Source organism: Sceloporus occidentalis, unplaced genomic scaffold, assembly GCF_023333645.1.
Source record: "Sceloporus occidentalis isolate IW3139 unplaced genomic scaffold, rSceOcc1.0.p SCAF_9, whole genome shotgun sequence".
Taxonomy (NCBI): Eukaryota; Metazoa; Chordata; class Lepidosauria; order Squamata; family Phrynosomatidae; genus Sceloporus; species Sceloporus occidentalis.
In genome coordinates this window covers 13,436,355-13,454,887 of record NW_028316989.1, presented here as the reverse complement: position 1 = coordinate 13,454,887, position 18,533 = coordinate 13,436,355, and the positions used below count along the sequence as shown (strand labels likewise).

General features: G+C 42.7%; 1 protein-coding gene across 1 annotated transcript; it reads left to right on the top strand.

Annotated features, from left to right (window-relative positions):
- The first annotated feature begins 2,419 nt into the window (after nt 1-2,419).
- LAYN (layilin) lies at nt 2,420-18,514 on the top strand. The gene is made up of 8 exons (XM_089539091.1): nt 2,420-2,517; nt 7,293-7,587; nt 8,673-8,830; nt 11,388-11,429; nt 11,844-11,930; nt 12,900-13,002; nt 13,889-15,278; nt 16,257-18,514. The coding sequence occupies exons 1-7, from the start codon at nt 2,436-2,438 to the stop codon at nt 14,247-14,249; spliced, it is 1,128 nt and encodes a 375-aa protein (XP_089395217.1). The 5' UTR covers nt 2,420-2,435; the 3' UTR covers nt 14,250-15,278; nt 16,257-18,514.
- The last annotated feature ends 19 nt before the right edge of the window (nt 18,515-18,533 follow it).

Here is an 18,533-nt window from a genome sequence, read left to right as displayed (position 1 = left end):
GTGCATTGGGCTTTCTGTCTAACTCCTGTCTGCTAAATCCTAGTGTACGAAGCTGCTTCCAGATGGTGTTTCGCAACTCTCGAAGCAATTCTCTGAGAGGCTTTGGCTTTTTCTGGGGGTTTGAGGGTTTGTTTTCCTGCACTGGTTGGGAGTGGATTGGGTCTCTCTCCTTATCTGCGTTCTTCATGACAGGCTGGACTGGAGCATGTAATCCTGCAGCACCAATGGCTGCCGGCTGACATCCTCCTCCATGCCCTTCTTGACTCTCCTGCCATGGGGGATTGTAGGGAGGTTGATTCCTGGCTTCCCCTGACAGGGAGTGAAACAGAAACCTCCCTTGCAAACTTCTCCTTCCCTCCTTCCATCCTGAGAAGTGATGGGAATATAAATCCCATCACTGCCTTCGGTTTGGGGAAGCAAGGAGTGAAACAGAAACCTCCCTTGCAAACTTCTCCTTCTCTCCTGAGACCCAAGGCATCGCTGCTAATCATGGTAAAAATATGTTGTAGGTCGCCTCGAGGGTCCATGGCTAGGAAGCACTAGCACAAGAGGGAGAGTGAACTGTGCGGGGGGGGGGGCAGACTTTTAAAGGCAGAAGCGCTCATGGCGTTTCACAACTTAAGCGCTGCCTTATTGGTCCATTCAAAAAAAAGCGCCAAAAAAAAAAAAAAAGATAACGGTTGGATAAATGGGAACGAAGATCGAACATACATCGGGTTATGTTAACCCGGGTTAATACTACGTCATCAATGACGAAGATTGATTGACAGCCACAAAACCGGTTTATATGCAAATTCAGCTTCTAAATACATCGATCTATTTCTTAAATGGGAACGATCGGTAACATTAAAACCGGTTTATAGGGATGAATGGGAACGAAAAATAACCCATTTCGGAAAGCGGGGTAAATAGCGTGGTATTTTACATCGGTTTTAATACAATCGGTGTATTATATAGCGATTTAAAAGTTAAGTGGGAACACCCCCAGACTGTGTCAAGGGTTTAACCCAACATGCCAACTACAGTCATACTATTCTCTTTCGCAAAAGGTTTTTTTAAAGGGGTTCCCCTAAATTATGCTCTTCTCCAGCTCCGGGCCTTTAATAACAATCCGCAGCTCAAATCCATTCCTATTGTGGCCTCCCTACTTTGGTATCCAGAAAAGTGCATCCAAGATGCCTTGGATGAGCGGAAACTTGGCCTCCTTTCCCAGGCCAGGAAGCCAGGAAGCAAGTGTGCTCCAGCTTCCCAACAACTCCGGAAATCTGCAAGAGAAATGCAAGGTCAGCATCCAACAAGCAATGGAAGCGCTGCAAAAATCACATTTGTTTGCCTGCATTTCTTTGTATCTCAAGTCTTTGGGGCCCTCCTATTGAAAGCAATGCATATAAAATGTTAACATCATGCCACAGAGACAGCGCAGCTTGGAAGGTTTCCTGTTTTGGGGCATGGCTTCCCAAATCTCACAACCAGCCGCTACAGTCCAAAAAAAGCTAAAATCTTTTAAGCCCTGGGATTTTGCTTCTAATTCTTGTCATTTTTAACATCCTTTTCAAATCCCTAATAAAAATGTTGGCGAGGGATAAAATAAAAGCGTGGCCCCTCTGGGGTGCCTATGGCATTCTAGAACCTGTCCTATATTTCAGCCTTCTGTCCAGGAGGAATTCCCAAATGTCCTCCATTTTGAGCCTAACTAAAAACCAGAAATTTATATTGAGCTGTTTTTAGCTTTTCTTCGGTAAGGCCCTCCATTCTGCACAACAGTCCTACATTTTGGGGTGCTTTGTCCTCCTTCGGGGTTAATGCACCCACTCACCCTGGTGTCCCATTTTGCATGAAGATTGAAGATCCTACATTTTGGGGTGCCTTGTCCTCTTTCAGGGTTAAGGCACCTGGCCCCTGTTTTGCATTTGTAACTTCCATTTTGTGGGGTGCCTCCCTTGTCCTAATTTGGAGTGAAAGCACCTGGTGCTCCATTTTGCATGAATGCCTTACATTTTGGGGTGCCTTGTCCTAATTTGGAATGAATACACCTGGCCCCCCATTTTGCATGAATGCTCTCCATTTAGAGGGTGCCTTGTCCTTATTTAGGGTGAATGCACCTGGCCCCCCATTTTGCATGAATGCCCTCCATTTTGGGGGTGCCTTGTCCTCATTTGGGGTATTCACTCTGTGCTGCCTCTGGAGAGATGCTTTGCAAATGAAGACAAGGGAGGAAGGGGAGGGGACCTTGGTGCAAGCCCTGCTTTCGCAAGCCCTGCTGCTGCCTCCTCCTCTGCCTCCTCTTCCCTGCTGGCTTCTTGGCCCCAGGCCCAGAGGAGGAGGTCCTTCTTGTTCTTCATCTTCTTGTTCTTCTTCCTTTGGGGCTGGGAGGCCAGGAGAGGATGGAGCTCCGCCGGAGAGATGCCCAAGCGAAGAAGCAGAAGAGGAGAAGGATGCTGCTGCTGCTGGGGATGGAAGTGATGGGGGTCCTTCTGCTGGTGCCAGGAGGGCTGGGGGCCCTGGCATTGCCCAGTGGTGAGTGCCTCTCTCTGCTCCCCAGGGAAGGAGGGAGGAGGGGAAAAGATTCAAGAAGCAGTCCTGCCTCCAAAGGAAGACAAGGCACTGCCAAATGGAGGGCATCCAAAAACCAGGGAGGACCCGATGCCTTCAGCCCAAAGGAGGACAAGGCAGTGCAGGCTGAGGGTTACTCCAGACCAGTGGAGGGCTTGACTCAAAGTAAAAGCTGAAAACACTCCTCTAGATAAGGACAGCCATGCCTCCAAAGCAGGACCATTTGGGGCATTCCTTTGGCACAGAAGGTTGGGGTGGAGGACATGTCCTGGGAAAGGAGGGCATCTGGGGGCCCAGGACCCTTCGGAACCTGGAATTGCCAAGACTTCTGAACTTGGAGATCCTTGATATTTCTTGACCGTCTCCCATCCAGGTACTAACCTGGTCCCTAACCCTGTCTAGTTCTAAGAAGATTGGGTCTAGAATAGGATAGTGGTTAATGTCGATGTTGGGTGGAGAGCAAAGATTCTGGTTTGGCATGGGGAGAATAAAAGGGAAAGACTTGCATTGATGCCCAAAGTTTGCAGTAATGTATCGGAGGGGCTAAAACCTTCACCCCCAGTTTATCTCTTGCAGATGAAAAAATCTGCAAAGGGAGTTTTCTTATGGTAAGTTGTTCCTTCTGTTTCAGTATTTCTTTGCAGCCTGGCTGGAAAGGGTTCAAACACATAGGGAGGATGAGGAATGAAGAGTGGAGGTCTCACTAAGGAGTGGGGCAAAGAAGAGGGACAGACACCATGCCAGGCACCGCATCTCATTTTCCAGTGTATGGTTTAGTCATTTTAAAACTGACTGAAATCCCAGGGTTTTGCAATGCCAGACTTCTCTCCATCCGAAGATATAGCCATGTTAGTCTGTAGAATCAGTACGGAGAGCGATCTTGTAGCACCCTTGAGAGTAACTGAAAGAAAGAAGTTGGCAACATGAGCTTTCCTAGAGTAGGAAAGTGGATGATGCCTTAGGGGATGACTTGCTTAAACATGAGGGGCATCAACCTTTGCAAGTGACAACCTACTTCAGTCACTGCCCAATGCAGACTATGACAGCAAATAAATGAGGGGAGATATTTTGGAAGAAGGGACGATTTTCTTCCAAAAGTTGAGTATTTCCAAACCCAAGTGGAAAGAAGCCATGTGTGTTTATGCAGCTGAGAAACTGGGATCCCTTCCAGCTCTCCAATCTGCTGATGCTTTGGAGCACAGAGAAGAGAATAAAATAAAATAATTTTAAAAATTGGGGTGCAACCCCAGAATGGGCCTGGGCCAAGGGCGCAGTGCCAGGTGCTTGGCGCAGAAGGAAGGAGGATTTGCCAGCTTCACAATCTGGTAAGAAGGCCCAACTCTCTTGATGGGCAACTGTGGGTCTTGGCAGGGTTTTATTGAGCCCCGTCATTCAAGCCCAGCAGCCTGTTTTCAATTTCAGGGGGGAGAAGAAGTAATATGAAGCTGGTTCCACTGAGTCAGATTTCTGGCCCTGTTCTTTGTTCCTGAGAGCAGAGACCCAGCTTTCCAGAGTCTACTTGAGACTACTCTTCAACCAGAACTATTCGCATTTGAACTGGAGAAGAATTGTTATCTTGGACTACAGCTCCCAAAGGCCCTCAGCCAGCATGGGCCAAGGGGCTGCATTCGCCCCCATCCAGGAGACCTTGGAAGGCTTCACCATCCTGTACCTATGCCCTCTATCATATTTGTTGGTGCCAGTTATGGCACTATGATTCCACTTTAACTGCCTGGGCAACATCCTATGGGATCCTGGGGTTTTTTGTTTGGTGTGGCACTAGCATTTTCTGGCCGAAATGTCTAAATGCCCTCCCAAACTACACATCCCAGGATCCCATAGCATGGAACCATGATGGTTAAAGTGGAATTATCACTCTATTGTTGTGTAGCTTGAAAGGGCCTCTGGAGATGAGGTGCTTTTGGTAACATACGGTTTCACTGGAATCGCCAACAAAAATACCATGCAAGTGGAATGTCTCTTTTTAATGCAACAGGCACACTTTTGGAATCTCCATCTATTTCCTCCCTCTTCTCTAGACTCCTTAAATAAACTCTTTCCACTCTTTTGGTATGAGGAGCGCCTGAAAATATAAATGGCCCAAGATTCCCCAGTAACTGTCAGAGGAGGTTTGCATTGGATGAATTTGTCTGCTGCTTCACACCCACGTCCCAAATCTCTGGCATGCAGCCTACAGAGACAGCTAGGCAGACAATGCAAAAATCAACCCAGCTGAACAGAAAAGCATATTACAGTTTGATGGAGCAAATGTTACTTTTTAAAAGCATGCTTTTTAAAGCTGTTGATGCTGCTGCTGTTCTTTTGCTCTTGTGGTGTGTTGGACAAGGACTCCAGGAGACCAGGGTTTAAATCCTCCAAAGTTTGAAAACCCATTGGGTGACTTTGGACAAGTCTAGAGATGTATCTGCAAAGACAGCAAAATGACGGTATTGGTGCACAAATGAGGGCAAAATGGTCCCCAAATAAGACAAGGGCAAGTCTAGGGGTATTGCGATGGTGACATGCCTTCATGTGAGATCCATGCTTCACTCATTCATTTATTAATTAATATTGACACCAAATGTCATTCACATGCAAAATGATAAAATACGATACAAATCTTGCATATGAAGAATTTAAAACTCAATGCCATTGAAACACATGAAATATCAACAATGATACAGTATTATAATTAAATGAGAGCATCCTCAGAGCAACCAACAACAATATCAGCCATGTATTTTGCCCAAATTTTCATTGCTGCCAAGGCACAAAGCAAAACCTTGTGAGTGACCATAGGAGTTTATCACATGAAGGAGATTGGGAGTTTATCCCATGAATATCCTGAGGGGGGAAATGCGTAATTACTCAAAATGATTTCACACGACGTTGCACAAAACCTGCCATTAAAGTCGTCACAAAGAAGCATTAATGTGCATCTTTTTACTTTCGGGATTTCAGCGACAATGCATTTCTGATATCACTTTATTTGCGCAATTGGGTGTGATAATCATTTGTGCAATTGCCATTTCTGCTTCATTTGAAGGATGCTTTAAATGCTCTTTAATCTCTCTTTAATGCCGAAATTAGCCTCAGTGTGATAAATTCCAACAAATCAGTATCAGAGAGGAAATAAAAAATCTTTTCTGAAACAGTAAATAAAGGCAGAACAGATCCCAGAAATGTGGTTCTAGGTTCAAAATATAATGAACAGGAAAACAATGAGGCAAATCCTCAATTTTCTGGGGCTCCACAATCCATACAGATCTATACTTAGGAGTTTATCACACTGGGGTTAACTTTGGCATTAAAGGGAGATTAAAGCGCATTTGACACATCCTGCTAATGAAGCTAAAATGGCGAGTAATTGCACGAATGATCATCACATGCAATTGCACATACAAAGTGATAGCGGAAATGCAATCCCGAAAGTAAAAAGATGCGCGTTAATGCTTCTTTGTGACGATTTTAATGGCGGGTTTTGTGTGACATCGTGTGAAATTGTTACGCATAATTACGTGATTTTTCCAGGATGTTCATGGGATAAACTCCCGATCTCCTTCGTGTGATAAAATAGTTAGCAGCAGCTGATTCAATCAATGGGACCCATGTTAGGCCTAACTAATTAAATCCCATTGATTTCACTGATTCTGCTCTAAGCACAACAGAGGCTGGATCCAACCCAGTATCTTCACTTTCTCCCAGTATGTGGGAGAGTGAGATCACTGGTTGGACACTTGACTTGTAGCAGTGTCTGGCTTGCAGTCGGCTGCATCGCATTCTTGCCTCGGCTAAAAATAACTTCAATTTTTGCTGATAAAACACAGACGATTTGCCAGGTTGTTGCGAAAACTTGATTTCCAAAAGAGTCTCAATCTTGAGTCGGTGGATCTTCTGCAGAGTTGTTTGGTGCCAATTTTATTAAAGTGATGAGCTCCATCCTCTTGGCCTTCTTGCACTATATTCTTTCCCATCCATTAAAGTTGTGTGTGTGTTAACATCGATGGTGACTAGACCAGTTTCCCTATGCTCAGCATTTTAAGCTCATATACTTCCCTATAAATCCAAGTAGTGGAATGACCATAGATCTTTTTAATGATACGCTGGAAGATACACTTTACAAAAGAGGGGGTTACAAGAGGAAATCTCCCCAAAACCAATATCTTAGAAATTTGCATTATATGACTTTATAAGCCCTTCTTCTCTGCGTGTTTCCTGCTTCTTGGAACATAACCATTATTCTTTAGTAGAAAGAAACACTTGATAAACACAGCCATATGGTATTTAATTAAAATTACAACACTTAAAGTGGTGTCAAGCTGCATTATTATTTGTACAGTATAGACACACCCTGGATTTTATTTTGGAGGTCCAGGATGCGTCTGCACTGCAGAAATAAGTGCTGTAGGGAATCTGGGATTTGCAGTTTTGCAAAGGTCCTTCAGTGTCTCTGCCAGAGAGTGCTGATGCCTCGCCAAAACTACAAATCCCAGGATTCTGTAGGATAGAGCCATGGCAGTAAAGTGGTGTCAAGCTGCATTATTTCTACAGTGTAGATGCACCCTCACATTACTTTTTGTTTTCATTCCAAAATGTTTCCTGGGAACTTGTAACATTGCTACCATTTTTGTATGCTTTAAATTGAACTCATCTGCCCTGAGTCCCAGTTTTGGGGAAAGGGTGGGATATAAATAAATATGATGATGATGGTGATGATGGGTTTGTCTCTTTTCCCAAAGGCCAGGCCATCTGCCGGGGAGGAACCCAGCGGCCGTGTTACAAGATCATTTACCTCCATGACGTTGGGCGCAGGGTTGGCTTTAAGGAAGCCCTTCAAGCCTGCCGAAGAGATGGAGGAGACCTGGTCAGCATCGAATCGCAGTCGGAGCAAAACCTGATAGAGAAGATGATTGCCAGCGTTTCGGCATCGGATGGTGATTTCTGGATCGGACTGACAAGGGAAGAAGATCCTGACAACAGCACTGAATGCCAGAACTTGTACTCATGGTCCGACGGGAGTTTATCCACCTTTCGGTAAGTCTGTATTCACCAAGGCAGGAGCCTGATTTCCTGGAAGAAGTTAGCAAGAAAAATAAGATGGACTATGGGCTTTATTTCATTTTGATATTATTATTATTATTATTATTATTTGTATCCTGCTCTTTTCCCAGAACTGGGACTCAGAGCGGCTTCACAACATTTAAAAACAATACAATTAAAAACATAAAAATATGGCTTCCTTGAGAACTTCTCATAGGAGTTTATCACACTGGGGCTAATATCAGCATTAAAGAGAGATTAAAGCGCATTTAAAGCATCCCGCAAATAAACCAAAAATGGTGAGTAACTGCGCAAAATGATTATCACACGCAATTGTGTAAATAAAGTAATACCGGAAATGCATTGTTGCTAAACTCCTGAAAGTAAAAAAGATGTGCCTTAATGCTTCTTTGTGACCACTTTATTGATGGGTTTTGTGCCACGTCGTGTGAAATCATTTCACTTAATTATGTGATTTTTCCGGGATATTCGCGGGATAAATTGACCCAAAAAATCTGGGTCGACTTATCCACAGGTCAATGTAAGTACTGTACTTTAACACTTAAATATATAAAAAGGAGCCATCCTCTTACTCTGAATAGACTGGTAAAATGCAAGAGCGTAGCCCATCCTGGGAGCAACAAAAAGAAGCATGGATCCCCTCTATTCACTCTTCCATCCTGCCTTTAGGATGAGCACAAACAGTTATTTTTCTGTGTTATTTGGCACCATTTTCCTTTGTTACATGCTCCTAAGTTTTACCCTCTACTTATCCATGGGTCATATCAAAATCCATAATTTTGGCCTCAAAACCCGCCCCCGACTTATACATGAGCTCAGCTTATAGTTGAATATATATGGTATTAAAGGGGGGGAAACCCTCCCATATATAACTTGGAAGCCCTAATCAGAAATGCACAAATAGAGCAAGTGGAAAGCCAGAGGTGCTTCTGAAGCACTTGGTTCCTTCCACATTTCTCTGCTTAGTGAAATTTCTTTAATGCAAGGGGGAAAAACAACCTGATCATAGCAGCAGCAAGGAGGGGAAAAATACCTGATGGTTTGCTTTGTTTTGGCAGAAACTGGTATGCCGATGAGCCCTCCTGCGGCAGCGAAATCTGTGTTGTGATGTATCACCAGCCTTCAGCACCTGCTGGCGATGGAGGCCCTTACATGTTTCAGTGGAACGACGACAGATGCAACATGAAGAACAACTTCATCTGCAAATATGCCCAAGGTAACACTGTGCAATTGAGTCCAGAGGTTGGCCAGCTGTGGTGGTGGTTGGGGAACAATTCTCAAATCCCAGAGAAAATGAACATCTGGGAATGTGTTGCAGGAGCATAATGCAAGTATACCTCAGTTAACAAAGCAGATGTGTTCCTGCGCATGGTTTCTTTAACAGAAAAATTGGCACCAGAGGCAGAAGAAATAATGGGTAAGAATAGGAATAGGTTCCTACACCATGAAAAAGGAAGAGCAGCTCAGAGTATTTCAGCACACTTTTTATCCAAAGCTAATAGACACATGTGAAAGAAACAACCAGGTTAGATGAGCCGTGCATAAGTATGCAAAAATATTTTGAAGCTTCCAGAGCACCTCCTGGAGACTTATTCCAGAATGCATCCAGGGCTGAACTTATATGCTGCAGGGTAGCTGGTGGGGCAAGCTTACCTCCTTTCCTCTTTTTCTCTCTGCTTTGCTATTCTCATGTGCTCAATAAGGAATGCTGAAGACAGATGTTTACCTTGCGTGTTGGAAAGAGTCACACACAGCTACGGTAAGATCGGCTGGAGCAGAATCACCTTCTTTCCCAGCTCAAGCTTTCATTGTGTTGTTGATTGCAGAAATGCTGCTCCAACCTGACACTGAAAGTCTTGTGTTTCCCTGGTTCTATTTTCACAATTGTCTGAATGCCAGTGTCACTAAACAACATTCAGTGAAATAAAAGACAAGGAGGAAAAGCAAGGTCTGGGGCGGCATAAAAAGACATAAAAAGGAGCTTCTTTATCAGAGGCTTTGTTAACTGAGGGTTGAATTCAAAGATAGAGCCGTGTTAGTCTGTGAAATCACTATGTGTTGACATTCTCACACACTAATGGCATATATAGGTGTGTCCTTGGCTTTCTGTTTTGCCAAATGCATCTGAGGAAGTAGATCTAAGTCTATGAAAACTCATGCTGCCAACTTCTTTCTTTCAGTTAGTCTCAAAGGGGCTGCAAGATCTCTTTACATACTTGGTTAACTGAGGTATCCCTGTATTTGTTTGCCTTAGCAAATCATAGCAAATTGGTCATTTGGACCAACCACAGAGAAACACAAAAGTCTTTGCATAAGCCTTGGTCAGGCAGATGTAGTTTTTGTTAAAAAACACACAGGGAAATGGGGAGGAAGAGAAGGGAGTTCATTAAACAAATGTTTAATAAATGAATGAAAACATTAATTCTGGTCACAGACCAATAAATGCGATACAAATAACAATTTAAAAAAAGAATGAAGGGCTCTTGTTTTTTGCAGATGAACTCAAATGAAGTTCCATCTGCTTCCTCATTTGTATGGGAGCTAAAATGAGTAATTGGTGAAATGGAAAGATAGTAGAGATGTGGAGGCTCTTTTAAGTAGAGTTTTTAATAGAGAAAGGATCTTCTCCTTTAAAGTTTTGCTCTTGCCGCAGCATTGTAACGGCACATGAGTAGCAAAGCTTTAACTATATTCCCCAAAGGCAGCATTGCTCACTAAGTGGCACCATTTGGCACTCATGAGAGCAGAGAGCAAAACGTTAAATGAAGGGGACATAAAGACGCCTTAATGTATTTGTAAATAGTTAACGTCCAAAAGTATGAAGCTCTGCCAAGTCCATCCTGTGAAATATTGCTTACAGATAATGGAGAGCCAAATTTCCCAGTTTCAATTCTCTAAGGATGTCAGTCTAGATCTGTGATTAATCCTTTCAGTCCAAAGATGTGGAGTTTGCCACTTGCTCAATATCACAGTTGTGCAAAGGCAATTTCACAACCGGAATTCAATTAAAATTAAGTACCTGATTTGGTCACCCATATGGTTACTTTAGAGATAAAGACCAGGACAAAAAAAAAGAAGACAACCCACTCCCCGGATTGTGCTAGATATAGGAGTTTATCACATGGGAGGGATCCCATGCAAAAATGGGATTTAAAGTGCAAAAACCCAGCAAATGCGGATTTATTATCAGACAACATCCGGGTTAACCCAACATTAACCTGGACAGAAAGTAAAAAAGACATGCAAAAGCGCAATTGATTTTCAAACGATGTCGCTGTTAAGGACCATTAATGCGACACTAATCCGGCTAGAGAGTAGACAAAATGCAATTCATTTTTAGTTCTGGAAAATCCCAAAAGTAAAAAAGAATAGTGTTTTGTCGACTTTCTAGCTGGTTTAATGTTGCGTTAACCCCAATGTGTCTGAAAATCAATTGCGCTTTTGTGTGTCTTCTTAGGGTTTTGGGGGGGGCTTAAATCCTGCTTTAAATCCAGTTTCTGCATGGGATGCCTCCCGTGTGATAAACTTCATAGTCTCTATCTACTCTTCAGATCATTCTTCTCTGTTGGGAGCAGTGTTCGAGTAATGTTAACCAGAGCAATGTTTGGGCTAGCCAGATGTCTTGGGTTGAACATGTACTTGTACAATCTGGAGTGATTTCAGATAAGCAAGGAGCTTTGGATTCTCAGTCGATGACTGGCTTTTTCCCTTCTTATCACATTGGCTTTAGCTCTGTCCTTCAAACCAAAACTGTATTGTTGTTTTCCTTGCAGACAAACCAACAGTTGCACCAGAAATTAATGCTTCTGTATCAGGTAATTTTTTTTAAAAAATGTATTAAATTCTTTTGGTTGCTGTTGTGGTTGTGTGCCTTCAAGTTGTTTCCAACTTACGGTGACCCTAAAGGGTTTTCTTGGCAAGATTTGCCTTTCTCTGATGCCGAGAGAGTGTGGTTTTCATAGCCAAGCAGGGATTCAAACCCTGGTTTCCAGAACTGCAGTCTATTGACTGGAGACAAGAGCTTTTTCTGCCTGGAAAGAGGAGGCAAGACCTGTGGAAGAAGGCTGTAGACCAAACTGGGAATTTCTGAGGGTTGGATGTTCCCCATACCTGTCATAGATGCTTCCTATAAATGTTCAGGGTGTCTCCCTTTAAGTGTTCAATAATCTGAGTTTTTTATATTGTTGAAACAGTTCCCTTCGGTATTAACACTTAGATTTCTTTCTCAGTGGTTGTCACAGAGTCCTTGATACTAACATCTCCAGAAGAGGCCATTCGAGAAGATATAACAAATAAAACCCTCAAAGAAACCAAAGGTAGACCCTTTTCCTCTTTGATTGGCATAGATTGTAACAGGGCATTCCTTCTGCTCTGGAGTCTTTTCTACATAGTAGAGATAGATAAATTATACTGCTATGTGTCTTCCTTGGCTTGAATCCTGTTGGCTTACACACATGCATAGGTTCCTCTAAAGGAAGGGGTTGGACATTTTTGTCCAATGTGGGACATCCTCATTCATTTCAAGGCTGGGAAAGTGGAGCTGCACATGTGATGCCGTTGTGCATGTAGATGTGCATGGATGTGTATGTTCAAGCCAATCCATATGGGTTTAAATTGATACAGTATGATGAAGAGGCTCATTTTGTTGTGCAACATGGACATTCAACACAAGTGTTGCTTAGCACAATTAGTGCGTAACTCAACAGGTGGATATCTCCCCCATTGGGAGGCATCTTGCTAGTGACAGACATGCACACAAGTGTGGATTATATGCACATACGGCTCTTTTTGGACAGGGTGCAAAAGCTATATGCTTTCACATTGTCTCTTAAGATGCCAGCCACAGATGCTGGCGAATCATCAGAAACAAACTCTTCTAGAACATGGCCACATAGCCCAAAAATCCACAAAAAACTATGGATGCCAGCCATAAAAGCCTTCAACTTCACATAAGAAAATTTCTCTCCCACACAAGCTGAGACCAGTTGCTTTTTCATCATCTGAATTGCTTCTTCCTTCCCTCCCCTTCCATTGGTAAGAAGCAACAGAGGACCCTAGAGATTGACAACTGCCATGGCAAGGTGAGGACAGGCAGCTGCAAAATGTAGGATTATGTCCTATTTTGAATGACCAATCTCCTCCCACCTCCATTGCTCCACAACTGAAAGGAAACATTGAATTTTGCACAGAAAAAAAACCTTAGCACTCAGTAACTGCATAGAAATATAATGCCTTACTTCCCCACCCCTCCTTCCCACTAAGCATCAAAATCTGATCTTCTGCAGAACCCATCTGGAGCCTTGTGTACATCTTGGTCCCCAGCATCCCTGCCTTGCTGCTCCTCTTGGTCATTACAGGCATATTCTGTTTTTGGCTTTCTGCAAAGAGGTAAGCCACAATATTGAATGAAGTGTGGGGCTTTATAACAGTGCCATAGGTAGCATCTGAACAGGATCGAGAATGGACTGAGCCTGTTTAAAGCAAAAGGGAAGCATGGCAAGATGTTGACCAAAACTGGGAGAAGTAATGGAAGTAATGCCAAGCCATAATTTGATGTTACATGTGAAATAGACTAATGTACAACCTTCTAATACTTGTAGGCTGATATTGTGGTGTGCTAAGATCGACATCTATCAAGCAAGATAGAAGGGTGTATGTGTGTGAATGGACAGAAGTGTCCGAGCCACTTTTGTAACTGAATGTATCCTGTTATCTGCTTTTCTGTTTCTTCTGTTTATTTTTACATATACAGGGTCGCTTTGCAAACTTAATTTTTATTCAGAGTGTCATTTTATTAGTCGCATGCAGTTCAAGTGGAAGGGTTTTGTATGAGAACATGCACTATAAGACATGGACATGTATAAATCATGTTTAGACTTGGGTCCCATCTCCAAGATACCTCATTATGTATATGCAGATATTCCAAAATCCTAAATACTTGGTCCCAAACATTTCGAATAAAGGAGACGCAACCTGTGCCAGTTCTATATAATCAGCAGCAACATCAGAATTCAAAGATATAGCCATGTAGTCTCTAAAAATGCATTTGAGGGTTTAGACTGAGGTCTATGAAAGCTCATGCTGCCAACTTCTTTCTTTCGGTTAGTCTCAAGGGTGCTGTAAGATCTCTTTACAGCATCACCAGCATCATTGTGTTTTATTAACAGTTTTCTTTGCCATGGCATCTTTATATCAGTTTCTCACTAAGGTGGGATGACATGGTATAGCAGAAGAGAGAATAAATGTAATGTCTTTTATTTATTTCTCTGCTAAGGAGACGGGAGCAAACACAGGTGAACGTGAAGGAACATGAAACCTGGGCATCCCCGAAGAGGCAGAAAAGCCCCAGTCTGGAGATATACAATGTGATTAGAGAACAGTCAGAAGCAGATCTTGCTGGGACCAGACCAGACATTAAGAACTCCTCTTTCCGGATCCGTTCTGGAGAAGATACTCCTGATGATCTGTCTGGAGACTATGACAATATGGCAGTCAACACTTCAGAAAGTGGCTTTGTGACGTTGGCTAGCACCGAGAGCGGGTTTGTCACCAATGACATATATGAGCTGTGTAATGACAGAGTGGGGCGAAGCAAAGAATCAACCTGGGTAGAAAATGAAATCTATGGATACTGAAGAAGGTGGTTGGCATACCAGTCAAAACCATCTATTCCGAGCCTAGTCTGGCACATATGCAAACATATCCCCAGTATGCAAAGGAATGTGCTTGTGTTTTTTATGATAAGGGTGTCCTTTTTTTAAACTGGAACATGAAAGAATGTCTTTACATATGTATGTAGAGCTCTTACTCAGCCAAGGAGAATGGCCACGCGTGATCATGATTCCATCCCTTGACAGATCTACATTGCCTAATCTGCAACTTGGCAATATTCAGCAGCGTGGACAGTATTTCTGCAGTTTGACAATGTCTACTTAAATCCAAATTCTTGTTATTTAAGCTAATTGCTTGGCCCCAGATGGTATTTGTGAATTGGGATGATTTCCCCCCAGTTCTACAGCTAAAAATACTACAGGTATAGGCAAGCTGTCCTTATCACCACCTGGGTTTTACTGGCTGGCTAGTCCCCATCTATTTTGTCATTCTAAGAGTCGACCATTATTTTCCACCAAGTGGAGTTTTGGTTTTCTACTCTCCATATCTATCCAGTTTATTTCTACAAGAAGCACTTAGCTTTCTTATTCCCAGTCCTCCGAACACGCGACATGGAAATAAATGCCATCAGAACCAATAAAAAGTTATGGCCACTGGATGCAACACACAAAACAACTTTCCAAGAACATGAAATAAGAAGAACTTGCAAAGTCTATCCAGTCAATGATTATGACAGGAATCAAAGATACTTCTAAAGGATGTGGAGGGAAACCCATCAGACACTTCTGTATCTGAGAGAACTCTTGCCAAAAAGGCACTTTTAAGAAGGCGCTAGAATATTACATGTTGCTGTATAATAGACTTCTGTGTCAAGTTCTATCATAAGAGCTGATGGAAAGATAAAACACTGGTCACTTAGTTCCAGAGGAAGCAGAAAACCAGGTGCTACCAGATTGTCAGCCCTTTCACTCTTTGTAATGGCAGCAAGCATGCTGGAGACCGGAACAACTGTTTTCCTAAGAGTCCAGATGTGGATGGGATTGCCGTGAAAGGTTAGTGAATGCAGTGTGGACTGAAATACAAACAGCGTATTTTATAATCTGAAAATGCTGAAAAGTTACAATCTCAACTTGGTGGTGGTGGTGTTTGCCTTCAAGTCATTTCTGACTTGTGCTGACCCTGTCATGGGGTTTTCTTGGCAATTTCTTCTGAGCGGGTTTGCCACTGCCATCCTCTGAGGATGAGAGAGTGTGACTTGCCCAAGGTCACCCGGTGGTTTTTTCATGGCCAAACTGAGATTCAAACTTGACTTAAATGTACAGTCCAGAATCTGAGAAAGTCTCTCTTAGGCTGCATCTGCATTGCAGCATGAATGCAGTCTGACAGTGCTTTAACTGTCATGATGGCTCCAGCCTGGCACCAGAGCTCTTTGGCGGAGAAGGCAAAATAGCTCACAAAACTACAAATCCCAGAATTCCATAGCATTGAGCCATGGGAGTTAGAGTGGGTGTCAAGCTGCATTATTTATGCAGTGCAGATGCAGCCTTAGAGGGTTTTAAAATGTTAAAAAGGAGTCAGTGGAGTGGGCAGCAATTCAGATCAGGACCATTATGCGCTAGGAGGCATTTACTTTCACTTTGAATTCAAAAGGGCTTCCAAATATGCTTACCATTGGCCAGATCCTAGATGCTTGTGGTTTAAAACCAACACTTCCCTCTCTCAAAGCTTGCCTAAGGAAACATCCTCAGTCTAAAAGGCTAATTAAAACCCTGCTTTTATCCACCGTGTGTTTGTAACTTTGCACTGAACTCTGTGTTTGTAACTTTGCACTGAACATTTATAACAGAGGGAGTGCATGAACTTGGCAAGTACTTAAGAAGCTATTTTTTAAAAGGAAAGGCATATTCATGTGCAAGTGTGTTGGGGTGCTGGTGATGTCTTCAGTGCAGAGGTTTGGAAGTGAGGCTTTGTGTGCATTACAGTAATCCTATTTTCTTATTACTATTTCCTGTCCCTTTGGTGTTTTACAGTACAGGCTTGAAAGGATTTTTAAGTGACTGCAAGAAGCTTAGCCAAGGCCGCATACACAACTGATGGAGGTACCTAAAAGCAAAGGTGACGGAAGTCTCCATGAGGAATTTTCTTCCGAGATTAGCATTCGAAACCTGGCAAATAGTGTACTTGAGAGGGAAAAACTCCCAGTCACAAGAAGGGGTGCTTCTTTCTCCTCAAACATTAAATAAGCTATCCTTTGAATTTGGTAGTTTGAAGACCTTACCTTTGAGCTGGAAATGTTGCAAGACTGACCAGACCTCATTCAAAGATGAGAAAAATTCTGATTTCTTTCTTGGAAGCACAACGCAAGATGGAGGGAAGCAGATACAGGTTTCAAAATATATAATAAAAGATCATCCTTTTCCTATCTCAGCGATGATATTGGCAAGACAACACTGGAAAAAGAGAACAAAGGGACTCATGCATATATGCAAGACATAATCCCCAACTGCACCATGTTGTCAAAAGCTGTCTTTTTACCTTTGCATTGTCTTTGTGTCCATTGTATGCCATGTTCAAATTTTCATACCAGAATGCCTGCAGTTTTTAATCTGAGTGCCGTGGCTCTTTATTTTACATGTCCAGGGGAAAAGCCATGCGTCAAAATGAGACAGAGAAGTATTTCTGTTTATCCTGCTCTTCTCTTTGTCACGAGATAGAGGAAAGACAGGAAACATTTGTTCTCTAACCGCAGCAAACTTGCTATCATCTGGTGGCTCAGTGCTATTATAGGAGGCCACGGAGCTTTTCATATTCCAATCTGAGGTGGTAAAACAACAAGGGGTGGTTTTATGGCAATGGTAGGCACTTGGGAAGGGACTAGCTAAGAATGGGCTGCTTGAAGAAATGGTAGCCTTAAGGCCGAGAGGTCGAGAGTCTACCTAGGTGATTGGGAGTTTATCCAGATTCCTTCTCCAACTATTATTTTGAGAGATGTGCATGCGTGGAGATGATTTGTCTTTCCCATTTGGGTGCAGTTTAGCACACCATTGCCATCAAGGAATTTGACTTGTTCTGCAAAGACCGATTTGCACTGCATGATTTTCAGACTCGGGATAACTGGCAAACATGTTGTATACAGGACACAAGCACAGCATTTGGTTCCTGCCCTTCATGGATAGAAACATGCACAACCCAAATATCCAACCCTGAGGATTGTGTATGAGGGTAGTTCTCTGTCCGGAGGATGAAGGTTAGGCTGTGAGATGGTTAATACTTGCAAGATTCTGAGGCTGATCTAAATCAGGTGAGATCTGTAGCTTTCCAGATGTTGGACTGCAACCCCCAGCTGCTATAGTCCAGATAGCTTTTAGGTATATTCCAGAGCCAGGGTATTGTAGTGATTTCAACATTGAACTATGAGTCTGGACACCAGGGTTTGCTCTGCTTGGCCGAGTCACATACTTTTTGCAAGGGTGAGTTACACACTCTCAGCCCTCGAAAACACCATGACAAAGTCGCCTTAGGGTCACCACAAGTCAGAAATGACTTAAAGGCACACAACACTAGCAACAACCATTTCATTATTGACAAAATATTAATGCCTATGAGTCTAATGTCTGGAAAGAGCCACAGCCTTCTCTTTAGAATTGAGTTTATTCTCACTTTATCTTGGCATTGGTATTGCATTGTTGTCATGTTTCTCTTAATGCATGTCCAAATGCAATTTATGTGACATTTATAAAGGAATAAAACTTGCTTTGATGAAGGAACAGATTGCTGGACTATAGTCACGTATTGTGATAAGAAGGCTTCTTTAACACTTGCGCAGTAACTGCTTCAGTGTGCCAAGTTCTGGTCCTCCCGTAATGAATCAGTCCCAGTTTTGAATGTGTGAATTTATTCCATGGAGGATTATTGTTTTTGATTTGTGGTGACACAGTTCCCTATGCAAGCCAGGCCTTGATGTTACAGTCAACAAGGGATGAGCATGCATCCATAAATCATGGATGTATCATAAAACCCTGTGATGTTTGAAAGTGCCCAGTTCATCACAAACAACACTCCAGATGATGCTAAAAACAGCTGACAAGGGGCAGTCGGTTGAGTGATAACCTTGGTTGTTTTCCAGCATCCCAATTTATACTATTCCAACTACATTTAATTTAGCAGTTATGTGCATTTGTAGTTATTGTCGGGATCCCCTCCTACCCCCAGCTGCCCAATTGGTGTCTCTTAAAAAGTTGAGGAGCATTCTCTTTCAACATTTCTCTACTTTTTTTAAAAAAGGAAGTCATGGAATTCATATTTTA